Source organism: Pelodiscus sinensis, chromosome 12 (assembly GCF_052426305.1).
Source record: "Pelodiscus sinensis isolate ZL-2025 chromosome 12, ASM5242630v1, whole genome shotgun sequence".
Classification (NCBI taxonomy): domain Eukaryota; kingdom Metazoa; phylum Chordata; order Testudines; family Trionychidae; genus Pelodiscus; species Pelodiscus sinensis.
In genome coordinates this window covers 3114640-3128895 of record NC_143063.1, presented here as the reverse complement: position 1 = coordinate 3128895, position 14256 = coordinate 3114640, and the positions used below count along the sequence as shown (strand labels likewise).

Genomic DNA, 14256 nt, shown 5'->3' with positions numbered 1-14256 from the left:
CTTCTGGAGAAGGTGATGGACCTCCCAGAACTCCATTACTGCTTTTCATCTAGCAAACCTAACAGTTGAGGCATAAGGTTCAAGTTCTTCTAGACCTTTGATCTGGAAAACACGTCCCTTTCTTCACCACACTTCCCAACAATGAGAGCTAGTGACGGTTGAGAAGTGGGATCTGAATGAGACTATTCCAGGCACTGAGCCAGCCCTGAAGTGTCTTGGTTTCTCAGTTGGGCCTTTCAGGAAGCTGGCTGGCTTGTGACACTCAAGTTAGGAAGTGTCTATGCTTGAAACACAAGAGCGGCATAGCAGCTGTGCTACAGTATAGACTCTCAGAATGATGGGAGCAGTTCTCCCACCACCTAGCAAAGGGGGTAGAGTTCAATAATTGTCCCATTGACCTTGTGCCCTCACCAACTTAAGTCAATTTAACTACATCCCCCAGGAGGGTGGATTGTTCACACCTCTGACCACTGCAGGGGGGGTTAACCAAGCTCTCTAATGTAGATTAGCCTCTGAAGTAGCAATTGGCAATGATTAATGACCCATCTTACTCCCTCATTCACTCTCAGCCATTTAGCAAAGCTTCCACCTCCTCTGACATGAGTGAATCCTTGAAGGGAAATACTTCCTTATGGGCACTCCCCTTTGAAACCAGAGAATTTTCCATTTTCCCTGAAGTTACCTGGACTGGTTTCCGGTATCACTCCTATTAAGAATGTTGCAATATTCATGTATTCAGTTCCAGCAGTCCATATTGAATTTCAAACAGCATTAGAGGCTTAGCACGGCTCAAATGGTCAGAATGGGCGATATGAAACAGCACAGGGAGGCGCTGCATAAATGCGTCTCATTCCAATACATATTATTGGCTTGCCACCTGTTGGTTACGGAGACGGAGTCACACACCACATTTCTGCCTATTATAAATGTCATCTGAGTGACCTCTAACCCTTCCCACAAGGGAGGCTGAGCAAAACAAAAGGGAGCAACACACAGACACACACAACACGGGAATCAAATTAGAGCAATGTGCTTACCCATCTCTCCCCTTGCTGACAATCTTCACTTCAAAGTAATAAATGCCACAAGCTGCAGGGATGGGGTGTGTAGCCCTGACTGACGCCGCATCTTTGTGATTTTTCCCATGACCTAGGAAAGAGTTGAACGATGAGCACTTAAGGGGGGCAAGGTCCCAGGCCATCTGTTTCGAAGCAACGCCACTCGAACGGAGCAAAGGACTTGCAACAGCACAAGTCATCCTGCGTCTGCTGAGAAATTGGAGGGTGACTCCTCAGCCCAAGCAGGCACAGCCACCCTACCCTGTATGTGAGCTACCCCATGTGTTCCCGCAGCTTGCTCTTTGCCTACCCTCTTAGGCAGCACACCAGTGCCCCCGGTTTAAGAAGTCTCAGCACCCCGAGCAAACCCAGTGTGCCAGATGAGGATGACATCAGTGTTTGCTAGGCTGGTGGGGGTGTCCTCCGCTCTCGCTGGCTGTTCTGGAAAGGCAGCTCCCATGGCAGGAAGGGAGGACATCCTGGGGCTCTGAACTCGCCTGGTTTCCTATGAACCCAAGCGCTGGAGGGGCTCAGCCGCGAGTCCCCTGGGCCACCCCTCGGGGGGGGGGATAGCAGGAGGCCTCACGGGGAGGGGGAGAAGCCAGCCCCCCCCCCCCCCACACACACACAATGACACCGCGGCGCGTTACATAAGCCGGACATGGGGGCTGGGCTCGGCGCCGCTTTCTCTCCCCCACCCCGGGGGCCGCAGCCGCCCCCCAAGGCAGCGAGGCCGTTCGGGGGGGGGGGGGGGAGGCGCACCCGGCCCGAGCCACCCCCGCCCCCCGGGCCGGGAGCAGCCCGGCCCCGCGCCCCGGATCGGGCCCGGCGGGGGGGGCACCTTTGTAGTGGACGCGCAGGTTGCCCTGCGAGAGGCCGATGTAGTTGTACTTGTCCTTGGGGCTCCACGAGCGCGGCAGCGGCGTCTCGGCCTGGTTCACGGCCGGGTAGAGGCGGCGGAGGCGCTGGCTCAGCTCCTGCTCCTCGGGCGGGCCCGGCAGCCCCGCGTCCCCCCCGGGCAAGCTCCCCGCGCCCGGATCCGCCATCTTGGATTCGCTATTGTGTCAGCGGGCGGGGAGCGAGGCCCAGCTCCCCGCGCCAGCCAATGGGCGTCGGGCCTGGCCACAATGGGGCCGGGGCCCCGACGGGAATCCGAGTCCGCTCCCCGCCCCTCACAAGCCGCTTCGCCCTGCGCGCGGACTACAGCTCCCGGCGGGCAGCGCGCCCCGCGCCCCGCCCCCGCCGCGCGCGCTGGGAAAGAGAGTTCGCGCTCGCCGCGGGCCCCGCTCGCAAAGCGGCGCAGGGCACTACAAGCCCCAGAAGCCCGTGCGGCGAAAGAACTCCGCGGGGAGCCAGGCACGGCGCCGTGTCCAGACTTGAGCCCCAGGCACACCGGTGTGCGGACCTCCCACCTTCGCCCCGGGAACCCCTCCCCCCGCTGCACACAGCAACCCCAATGCTCCGCGCTCTCCACAGTAGTATGGCCCCTATCTTCCCCACGGCGCCCCCCAGCAGCTGCCTCTTCCCCAGGACACCCTAATCATTCCTGCCTTCCCCAGCGCATCCCCTACAGCCTGCCCCCGCCTTCCCCAGCGTACCCCCTGCAGCCTGCATCCTTCTTCCCCAGGACACCCCAACCATTCCTGCCTTCCCCAGCGCATCCCCTACAGCCTGCCCCCGCCTTCCCCAGCGTACCCCCTGCAGCCTGCATCCTTCTTCCCCAGGACACCCTAATCATTCCTGCCTTCCCCAGCGCATCCCCTACAGCCTGCCCCCGCCTTCCCCAGCGTACCCCCTGCAGCCTGCATCCTTCTTCCCCAGGACACCCCAACCATTCCTGCCTTCCCCAGCGTACTCCCTACAGCCTGCCCCCGCCTTCCCCAGCGTACCCACTGCAGCCTGCATCCTTCTTCCCCAGGACACCCTAATCATTCCTGCCTTCCCCAGCGTACTCCCTACAGCCTGCCCCCGCCTTCCCCAGCGTACCCCTGCAGCCTGCATCCTTCCCCTGGACACCCCAACCATTCCTGCCTTCCCCAGCGCATCCCCTACAGCCTGCCCCCGCCTTCCCCAGCGTACCCCCTGCAGCCTGCATCCTTCTTCCCCAGCGTACCCCCTGCAGCCTGCATCCTTCTTCCCCAGGACACCCCAACCAATCCTGCCTTCCCCAGCGTACCCGCTGCAGCCTGCGTCCTTCTTCCCCAGCGTACCCCCTGCAGCCTGCATCCTTCTTCCCCAGCGTACCCTCTGGAGCCTGCGTCCTTCTTCCCCAGCGTACCCCCCTGCAGCCTGCCCCCACCTTTCTCAGGGTGCCCCCCTGCAGCTTCTTCCCCAGGACACCCCAACCATTCCCGCCTTCCCCCCTACAGCCTGCGCCCGCCTTCCCCAGGGTATTCCCAGCCTGCCCAACAGCGCTTTCCCGGGGCACTGCCACGGTAGCCGGCTCAGGCTACTTGTCGCCTTGCCCGGGTGCAGGCTGGCGGAGGCGCCCCTCCCGCTCCCGGCGCGGGCCCCTGGGTCAGGCGGCCGCAGGGCAGCTATGGCGGCGACGGGGTCCTGGGCAGCCGAGAGGGGCGGGGCCTGTCTCCATGGTGACCATATCAACAACCCCGGCGCCCTGCTCACGCGCGGCCATGGCCCTGGCCCCTTCGCTTGGGTGAGGCCCCGGGGGCGGGGGGAGCCCGGGCCGCCCGGCAGAGCTCGCGCCGGGCCGGGGGTACGCGGCAGGGCGGGCTGAGTCTCAGGTGCGCGGGGGTGGAGGAGGAAATTGCCCCCCATAAGGATCTGCCTCCGGCAGCTGCCGCCCCCCCTCCCCCCCGCATCCCACTCACCCCTCCCCCCGCTTTGGCCCCTTAAAAGCGGCGGGCTGCGTGCTAGGGGCAGTGAGGGCAGAGCGAAGGGCAGCGTCTTCTGCAGCCGTTACTGAGCATGCGCAGTCCGTGTGCGCATGCACCCCCCCCCAGCGAGCACGTGCCTCCAGCGAGCCCTTTCCTTGGCTACCCCCTGGCGGGCGGTGCAGAAATTGCTGCGAGCCAGGCCAGCCCGGCACCTTCAGCCAGCCTGCACTAGGGGAGAAATGCAATTTACCATGCGCAACTCCAGTCGACTTCCCTTGCTCTTCCCCACCCCCTGGAGCAGCAGGGTGGACAAGGCGCTTGCAGTGTTTGATTTAGCAGGTCCTTACTAGACCCGCTAAATCAAACCCGCAAGAGCACTCTCTGGAGCGTCAATATCCTTGTGTTAGATAAGGCCTTAAAGACTAACAGATTTATTTGGGCACAAGCTTTCATTGTTTCTGAAGATACAGACTAATGTGGCTCTCTCTCTGATATTTTTCTTTGGCATCATTTCTACATCTTGGGCAAGGCTGGCCCAAAAGATTAGCAATTGCACGCATAATAGTGTACAACTCTGCATAGTCTTGGAGGGGTAGTCTTGTTAGTCTGTATCTACAAAAAACAACGAGCAGTCCTGTGGCACCCTAGGGCACATTTACCCGGCAGAGCAAAATTTGAATTAAGCTACGCAACTTGAGCTACGTCAATTGCAATATCTTAACTCGGCTTTTGGTGCTGTCCACACAGCAGGAAGTCAAATGAAGAACACTCTTCCTTCAACTTCCCTTACTCCTCGTGAAATGACTTGGAGTAAGAAGTTGGAGTAAAAAGTCTCCCAGCTCACCATTATTTCAAAATAATGCTTGCAGTGTAGACGCTCTCTTTTTATTTTGCAATAATGTTAGTAGACATACCCTTCAAGACTAACAGATTTATTAGGGCATAAGCTTTTGTGAGTAAAACTCGCTTCATCAGATGAATTGGAATGGAGTTTACAGAGGACTGGGGATATATAGAGAGAGAAACAAAAAAAAGAACATTTACACAAGTACCCTGTTTCTTCTGTTGTCCTTCTATGTATACCCATGTCTCTCTAAACTCCATTCCAATTCATCTGATGAAGTGGCTTTTATCTACGAAAGCTTATGCTATAATAAGTCTGTTAGTCTCTAAGGTGCCACAGGGCTCCTTGTTGTTTCTGCGTAGTTCATCAAAAGAACACAGTATGATCCCACTGGTGGCAGTTATTTTGGTCATTTATTTCAAAATACCTGCTGGCAGCTTGGGCACCAAAAAGACTTAAGAAATGGGGTTTTTTGACTAAGAGATTCCTTACAAGGCCTATTAATACAGAACTGTGAATGATAATTCATTTAAAGGACACTGCATTTCTCGCGCCCCTCAGAAGCAGTGCAAAGCCTTGGGGGAGTCAGGAGTAACGGAGGAGCTGAGGGAGAGGGAAGGAGCATGGAAGTGAACCTGAAGGGTGGAGCGCATGGCCTATGAGGAGAGACTGAGGGATTTGGATTTGTTTAGTCTGCAGAAAAGAGTGAGGGGGGATTTGAGAGCAGCCTTCAACTTCCTGAAGGGGGGTTCCAAAGAGGACGGAGCGAGGCTGTTCACAGTAGTGAGGGATGGCAGAACAAGGAGCAATGGTCTCAAGTTACAGTGGGAGAGGTCCAGGTTGGACAGTAGGAAAAACTATTTCCCTAGGAGGGTGGGAAGCGCTGGGCTGGGTTCCCTAGGGAGGGGGTGGAATCTCCATCCCTAGAGGTGTTTAAGTCCTGGCTTGACAAAGCCCTGGCTGGGTTGATTTAGTTGGAATTGGTCCTGCCTTGGGCAGGTGGCTGGACTTGTTGACCTTCTGAGGTGTCTTCCAGCTCTATGAGTCTATGGTTGCTGGATGTGGGTGGGAGAAGGGTTGTTTTCGGGGGGAAAATCGGGGTTGTTGTTTGGGAGTTAGGGAACCTCCCTTGGCCAGACCCTGGCTGATCTGTAGCCTCTCCCATTGTCAGGCACATCTGCCATGAGGCCATGCAGCCTGTGTCCTCATATGACTCTGCCCCTTGTACCTCATGTGACCCTGCGGCCCCCTTCTCATCCAGTCCCTGGCTCAATGCTGTCACCCCATTAATTCCTGAGCCCTTGTCCCCCTCCCCCACTAGCCCTTCTGAACCCCAGTATCCAGCAGCCTAGTGTGCCACACTCTGTCCCTGCTGGGCCTCCTCACCTAGCCCCACTGTGGGAAAGCACCTACCAGTTGGCTGCCCTCTCTTCTGGTGCCACAGCAGCCCCTGGTGGGCAAAACATGAAACTGCAGTGCCTCTCCAGCAGAAGCTATCTTCTGCAGAGAAAAAAAATCTGTGGGGAAAACATGAATTGTACATGTGTACAGTGGTGCAGAATTCCCCTGGGAGTAAATTTAGTATTAATACCACATTGGGAGGTCTTTCTTCCCATATACTAGCCAAGCCTGGCCCTGTTTAGTTTATCAGATCTGATATCACATCATGCTGACTGTAGGCTTCTAATGAAGGACATTTGGTATACAGACATATTCCTGTTCTGGTACTTCAGAAATCTCACTTTCATGCCATAGCAGGTGGGTTTTGTCCTATCAGTGTATAGCATTACGTTAGCCACAGTTATACATGCTTACTATGAAAAGGACACTGGTGAGTAATGGCTTTAATATTTTCACTTAATATTTCCAATGTTTGTAAAGAATTCCCTTTATGAAGTCTGGAGATAACATTTTTCTCTCTACCAGTCTTTTCCATGGGGTAAGCATTGATTTTGCTTTCTCTGAGCTGAAATGAACATGACTTTTTTGGTTTGCTTCCTCGTTGGGAATTAGCTTGTCAGCCTGAGTTCTTGTAGTTGTTTTAATAGTTCAACATGGCTGTAGATTATAGAGTGGAAGCATTTTGATTTTGTTTCACCTCTGCTTGATCAGTGGTCACAGGTCTTAGTTTCATCTTGAAACAAAGGGGTTACTTAAAACGATATAGGTACTTAGAACTGTGAGAATGTTGCCCCACCAGACTGCAATCAAATGTCGGGTATGTACACTAGTATAAAATCTCAGAAAGGGTATGTTTTCTTCTAACACTAAACGAGGAACTTTGTTAAAATGAGAAAAATGTGGTTGGCTGGTTGGTTTTTGTCTTTGTATAAACCACCTGTAACAAGAAGTAGTCTTTAACACCAAGACTGATGGCCTTTCCCATTTTTTACTTTGCAATGGGGGTGTGATCTTTTTTATGCTACCTCTGACCAAGGCTTTGCTCTGATTTGTTAGTGTAGGGTCTCAGGGTTCGTCTTCACTACTGCACTAAATTGGCACGGTGACACTAATGTTGCATGTCTGGTTAAGATGCAGCCTGACCATGTAATTACTCTATCTTGGTGAAAAGTACACCAAGCCTCATCCAGGCAGCCTTAGCGTGCAATGCAATGACTTCTACAGAAGAGACAGGAGGCTTCTCCAAGCTTGGCACCTAAGGCAAGGAGTCAGAATCTGCTTATAAACAGGCCAGGTCTACAATAGATAGGTAGCAGGAGTTGGCTTACATAAAATAAATAGCTGGAGTTGGCTTACCTTAAGCCAAGATTGGCACCATCTTCATAGAGGGAGGCCAACAGAAGCAAATGCTCCTGTCAGCTTCCCTTACTTCTCACAACTGCATGAATACCAGAGCCGCCCTCAGTGTTCGATTTAGCGGGTCTTAAGTAGACCCGCTCAATCGAATGCCAGAAGGTGGATCTCGGGTGTGGCAAGTGGTGAAGTTGCCCTTTCCCTGCAGAAATCTGAAATGGTGGCTCTGTGGGCTTGCACAGAATTTGCACAGCCCTGTTGGCTGGATTGGAGCCGTCCTCCCAAATACAGAAGTCCAACGAGGCCTATTATCAGTGACAGAGCATCTCCCTGACATAAGCGTGCTGTGGAGGCTGCTTTAAGTCAATGTAAGTTACGTTGCTTAGAAGGGTGTGTTTTTTCACACCCATGAGCAACATATCTTACATGGTCTGAAGTAGTTGTGTGGACAAGCCCACAGTCTGTGCTGCTGCTGTTAGGTTTTTCCTTTAATAAATAACATAGCCCCAGTTTGAGTGGAATGATTAAGATGGCCACTTGGGCCTTAACTCTCCCTTCTGGTGCCAGTGGTCATGGTACAGATGGGGTGGAGCAAGGGGGCAGTTGCCCCAGGCCCGATGATTAAAAGGAGCCTGGGGATCCCAGCTTCTGCTACTCTGCTTTCATTTGCCATCAGAGCACCACACCGTGTGCTCTGTGTGGCGCTGAGGGTTGGGGTTTGCCCCTTCTGCTGGGTGTGTGGACCTGACCCCTCCACACACCTTGCCCAGGGGCCTACCCAGACTGTCAGCTTCTCTGTCACCAGCCTTCTGTGTGCTACAGATGCACTGATGGCTTTCTAAGTTGTCTCTTCTGGCTTTGGTCAATGTGAGTACATTCCTTAATGTCGCTGTAAGATAGTTTTTCATATGTAACTGTCACGAGGAAGAGAATTCAACTGAACAGGCTATCTTAGAGTTCATGAGTTTTTAATGGCTTCCCTGATCCATCCATAGCATTTACAACCCAGGCAAACTATTTCCATTCACGTTACAGCAAAGATTTTGCCGTCATAGAATGACCTGATTGTCCACTTTATATTCCAGGGATTGTACCATGCAAACAAAGTTAATAAGAAGCTTTGAATTAAGCTCCAGGGTCACTGGAGAAAGAGTTGATTGATTCCTGAGTTATTTATGCCCTATTTGATTGCTTTAATTTACTGCACATTTATAGCTGCAGTGTGTTGGTAAAGCTGTTGTAGGAATAATTATCCTGGACTTCAGAAATATGAGTATTAATATTTTCAAAATTTCCTGATAAACACAGTGAAAATACCTCTAAAGATTGAGGGTGAAACAAATAGGCAACGTCTGCAAGTTTTAATCAGTATTTTGGTAAGTGATCCTAGAAAAAAAACCTCATAAAACATCCCCTGTGAATGACAACCAAAGGCCATTTGCCTCCCTATTTTCATTCTTCTTTGCAACAAAATAATTGGAGGGATACCACCCAAATCTAATTAGATGGGGATTTTTCAGATTCTCCTTATTAGTAAACTCATAAAAAATCTGTTGAGTGGTCGAGAGACGCAGGATGCAAGTAACTGCTATTATCATCCAATAGGACTCCTATCACCGAGAGTGAGAAGGCCTCTTATAAACAGCCTTAGATAACAGCTATACACAGAAACAGTCTTTAAGATTAGGAAGTCAGAGTGAAGGGCAGGAACAGAGAGAGCTCCTGACCCATGCATCAGTGCATCGTACATTCTTTAACAGCAGCCTTCGTGGCTTTCCCACCATGGCTTTCTTCCTTCTTTTGCCCAAAGACATTCAAAATAGTATTTTGGTTGCTGTTTGATTTGGTTGTTGTAGCCCATGTTTTGAAATGTCTCTTTTCCTGCCGTTATGCAGGACACCTAGCTTGCCTTCACCTCCAAATGACCAAATGCAGAATGGTATTCTGAAATGCCTCCTTCCGAAGAAACGCAAGACAATGGTGAGTGGAAATATTCCAATGGAGCCGCTTGTCTTTGCCCGCTGGGGACGCACTGGCAGCTTGCTAGGAGCACCAAGGATCATGCCAGACACATAAAAGGAAGCAAATTGCAGCTGCTTTTGGCTCTGTGCTCTGCACTGCTGCTGCCCCCAAGCACAGTCTCGCAACTCCCACTGTCCGGAAACCAGCCAATGGGAGCTGCCTGGGCTGTGCTTGCAGCGCACAAAGGGTCCCCCTCAAAGGGGCACATAGTATGCAGAGAGCACATGGCCTCTGCAACCAGCTGCTTTGAATGGCGTGCAGAGTGTGGCAAGCAGGGGGCGTGCCTGAGACTCTCGCTGGGCTGCTGGCTGGGAGCTGCCTAAGATAAGCACCTCCTGGCCAGAGCCTAGCAACCTCCCCGCAACTCTCTGCTCCCCCCCTGCACCCGTGCCCCAGGTGACAATACAAACCCTCTGCATCCATACCCCCACACAGACCCTGCACCCCAATTCCCTGCCCCAGGTCACAACCCCTTCTCAGACCCTGCACCCCATCCTACACTCCTCCTCCAGGTCAGAATCCTCCTGCATCCATACCCCCTCACAGACCCTGCACCCCAAACCACTGCCCCAGGCCACAACCCCCTCCTTCACCCAAACTCCTTCCCAGGCCCCAGAGTCCCTCCTGCACCCCAATCCCATACCCCAAGCTTGCTTCTGCACCTACTGTCCACCCCAGACCCTGCACTTCCTCCATTAATATCATGGAAGAGTGTGACCCTTGACCACTTACCAAATACTTGCATCAAAAGTTATTGCCCACACTTGCCATAAAGGCCACAGGTCTCAGCCTTCAATGCTTCAATCTCTGTCCTTTCAAGTCAAGGAACAATAATGCAGGCTGAAGGCTTTCAATAATCAACTGCAGCTTTTTGATGGGAGATGGGAGAGAGGGGGGAATTAACAATTGTGCTTTAATTCTCTTCTCTTGGCTGCAGTTTTGTGAGTACACCCGCAACATGGCCAATGACCAAAGCCAGCATTTGGCCGACGCCGTAAACAAAATTAGACCTGACATCACATGCTATGTAATCACGAGCTAAAGGGCTACTTAAAAGAACAGCAGTTCCTTCAAAAGTGGCAGTCTTACTGAGGAAAATAAACCTTAACCTGCTTGTAGACGTGTGCCCCATTCACAGAGATCAAACTCCGGAAACACCATTACTGTTGATAACTAGAGATGAAAGAGTTACACGTTGTTTCTTTAAAAAAACCCAAAACCCCATTGTGTGATTGTGGTGACGCTCTGGGATCCGACACATAGTACAGGAACTCTCAGTGCAAACTGCACTGCTTTGTCCTACAACCGGGAACTCATTCGAGCCCTTTCTTCGCAACACAATGTGTTTTTCAAGGCTCAGTACATTGGAATCACAGTGCTCCACCAGAACAATTTCCCCACTTCTTCCTGAGGTTGGAGGGTCATTTAAAGCATCGCATTTATTTGGCATTCTGAGATGTTAACACTTTAGAAAGATTCCAGACATGAGGAATTTGAATCTGACAATCAGAACTCCAACGATCCCGCAGTAAGGGTACGTCTAGACTACATGGCTCCATTGACGGAGCCATGGAGATTAGTTTATTCGACAAAGAGTCTAGATGGTGTTTGTTCCTGGTAGGAGTGCAGGGGACTGGACTCAATGACCTTTTGAGGTCCCTTCCAGTTCAACTAGTCTTTGGATATGACCACCTGTAGCTGAGAGAGATTTTTTTTCCTGGCACCTTCTCTTTCTGGCGTTTAACTGTCCCTTGAGGTCCTGCACTGATCCATCTGTGCTGGTTCAAGAAAGGCTTCTGATTATTCTAATCCCAGTTAGAAAATGCGAGGCACAAAAGGATTCACAGGCATGATCTCGGCTTTTCTTTCAGGCCTTTCAGTTTTCTCTTGGGGGTCGTTTGTCCACATGGCCTGCATATGCATCTGGGCAGGCGATCCTACAGAATCGGAAACCCTGTTGCAGTCCAGAGGGCAGAAGGTAAGACTAGCACTATGACTAGTGCTAGGAAAAACGGCAGCGTACAGCCCTTGGTCTGGCCCCAAGGTTCCAGGGTAGTAAGAAGTGGTCTCATATAGAACAAAATCACCACCAGCATGCTTCAGCTGCATCACTGGGAACTGGGGTGCTGGGCAGTTCTGCCCTGCGGCTTGGGGGGGACAGTTTGTTTAAGTCACATGCAGGGCTTAATGGAAACCCAAAACTCGTTCTTAACCCGAAAATGGCCTTTGGGGTCTGTTGATGCTTTGTGCCACATCACGCTGGGCCCACCAGCCACCAAGGTGCTGTGATGCTCTCCTAACGAAAAGTCCAGGGTTTAACATGTAACGGTTGTTAATTAGCCCAATGCAGCATGTGTGGCCGAGGGAAGCAGAAAAAGGCAGCCCTGTCTAGAGGCCACAGTGAGCTCTGGGGTCCCTGGGCAGGGAGCTGGGATTTTCTCTGAGTCAGCTGAAACTTATCAATTGGCATTTGTCAGCTCCTGAGACACAGCACCCTCAGCCTGGTTGGCTGTGCTGGAAAGGGAACCGAGGGGGGGCACGTCCTGTAGGTGGCTGAAGAATCCTGATGTCAGCCTGTTGGGATTAGCCCTGCGCCCACGGGCACTGCCTTTACCCAGCCCCCTTCTCCAGGAGTAGCCCCGCGCCCACGGGCACTGCCTTTACCCAGCCCCCTTCTCCAGGAGTAGCCCTGCACCCACGGGCACTGCCTTTACCCGGCCCCCTTCTCCAGGAGTAGACCTGCGCCCACGGGCACTGCCTTTACCCGGCCCCCTTCTCCAGGAGTAGCCCTGCGCCCACGGGCACTGCCTTTACCCAGCCCCCTTCTCCAGGAGTAGCCCTGCACCCACGGGCACTGCCTTTACCCAGCCCCCTTCTCCAGGAGTAGCCCTGCACCCACGGGCACTGCCTTTACCCGGCCCCCTTCTCCAGGAGTAGCCCTGCACCCACGGGCACTGCCTTTACCCAGCCCCCTTCTCCAGGAGTAGCCCTGCACCCACGGGCACTGCCTTTACCCGGCCCCCTTCTCCAGGAGTAGCCCTGCGCCCACGGGCACTGCCTTTACCCAGCCCCCTTCTCCAGGATTAGCCCTGCGCCCACGGGCACTGCCTTTACCCGGCCCCCTTCTCCAGGAGTAGCCCTGCGCCCACGGGCACTGCCTTTACCCAGCCCCCTTCTCCAGGAGTAGCCCTGCGCCCACGGGCACTGCCTTTACCGGCCCCCTTCTCCAGGAGTAGCCCTGCGCCCACGGGCACTGCCTTTACCGGCCCCCTTCTCCAGGAGTAGCCCTGCGCCCAAGGGCACTGCCTTTACCCGGCCCCCTTCTCCAGGAGTAGCCCTGCGCCCACGGACACTGCCTTTACCCGGCCCCCTTCTCCAGGAGTAGCCCTGCGCCCACGGGCACTGCCTTTACCCGGCCCCCTTCTCCAGGAGTAGCCCTGCGCCCACGGGCACTGCCTTTACCCGGCCCCCTTCTCCAGGAGTAGCCCTGCGCCCACGGGCACTGCCTTTACCCGGCCCCCTTCTCCAGGAGTAGCCCTGCGCCCACGGGCACTGCCTTTACCCGGCCCCCTTCTCCAGGAGTAGCCCTGCGCCCACGGGCACTGCCTTTACCCAGCCCCCTTCTCCAGGAGTAGCCCTGCGCCCACGGGCACTGCCTTTACCCAGCCCCCTTCTCCAGGAGTAGCCCTGCGCCCACGGGCACTGCCTTTACCCAGCCCCCTTCTCCAGGAGTAGCCCTGCGCCCACGGGCACTGCCTTTACCCAGCCCCCTTCTCCAGGAGTAGCCCTGCGCCCACGGGCACTGCCTTTACCCAGCCCCCTTCTCCAGGAGTAGCCCTGCGCCCACGGGCACTGCCTTTACCCAGCCCCCTTCTCCAGGAGTAGCCCTGCACCCACGGGCACTGCCTTTACCCGGCCCCCTTCTCCAGGAGTAGCCCTGCGCCCACGGGCACTGCCTTTACCCAGCCCCCTTCTCCAGGATTAGCCCTGCGCCCACGGGCACTGCCTTTACCCGGCCCCCTTCTCCAGGAGTAGCCCTGCGCCCACGGGCACTGCCTTTACCCAGCCCCCTTCTCCAGGAGTAGCCCTGCGCCCACGGGCACTGCCTTTACCGGCCCCCTTCTCCAGGAGTAGCCCTGCGCCCACGGGCACTGCCTTTACCGGCCCCCTTCTCCAGGAGTAGCCCTGCGCCCAAGGGCACTGCCTTTACCCGGCCCCCTTCTCCAGGAGTAGCCCTGCGCCCACGGACACTGCCTTTACCCGGCCCCCTTCTCCAGGAGTAGCCCTGCGCCCACGGGCACTGCCTTTACCCGGCCCCCTTCTCCAGGAGTAGCCCTGCGCCCACGGGCACTGCCTTTACCCGGCCCCCTTCTCCAGGAGTAGCCCTGCGCCCACGGGCACTGCCTTTACCCGGCCCCCTTCTCCAGGAGTAGCCCTGCGCCCACGGGCACTGCCTTTACCCGGCCCCCTTCTCCAGGAGTAGCCCTGCGCCCACGGGCACTGCCTTTACCCAGCCCCCTTCTCCAGGAGTAGCCCTGCGCCCACGGGCACTGCCTTTACCCAGCCCCCTTCTCCAGGAGTAGCCCTGCGCCCACGGGCACTGCCTTTACCCAGCCCCCTTCTCCAGGAGTAGCCCTGCGCCCACGGGCACTGCCTTTACCCAGCCCCCTTCTCCAGGAGTAGCCCTGCGCCCACGGGCACTGCCTTTACCCAGCCCCCTTCTCCAGGAGTAGCCCTGCAC

General features: G+C 54.7%; 2 protein-coding genes across 6 annotated transcripts in view; one reads left to right on the top strand and one right to left on the bottom strand.

Annotated features, from left to right (window-relative positions):
- RANBP10 (RAN binding protein 10) overlaps window positions 1-2411 on the bottom strand; it is a 106919-nt gene extending 104508 nt beyond the window's left edge. The window contains exons 1-2 of one of the 3 annotated variants that reach the window (XM_075940528.2): window positions 1900-2411; window positions 1038-1149 (exon numbers count right to left, since the gene is read on the bottom strand). In XM_075940528.2, coding sequence (XP_075796643.1) covers window positions 1038-1149; window positions 1900-2104 — 317 coding nt within the window. In that variant the 5' untranslated portion in view covers window positions 2105-2411. Of the gene's footprint in view, window positions 1-1037; window positions 1150-1899 lie in introns of those variants that run through there. The other 2 variants (XM_075940527.2, XM_075940529.2) reach the window with 2 other exon arrangements.
- Window positions 2412-2434: 23 nt separating this feature from the next.
- TSNAXIP1 (translin associated factor X interacting protein 1) overlaps window positions 2435-14256 on the top strand; it is a 45908-nt gene continuing 34086 nt past the window's right edge. The window contains exons 1-3 of one of the 3 annotated variants that reach the window (XM_075940522.2): window positions 2435-2453; window positions 9389-9473; window positions 11387-11493. In XM_075940522.2, coding sequence (XP_075796637.2) covers window positions 9423-9473; window positions 11387-11493 — 158 coding nt within the window. In that variant the 5' untranslated portion in view covers window positions 2435-2453; window positions 9389-9422. Of the gene's footprint in view, window positions 2454-3631; window positions 3715-3780; window positions 3803-9388; window positions 9474-11386; window positions 11494-14256 lie in introns of those variants that run through there. The other 2 variants (XM_075940521.2, XM_075940523.2) reach the window with 2 other exon arrangements.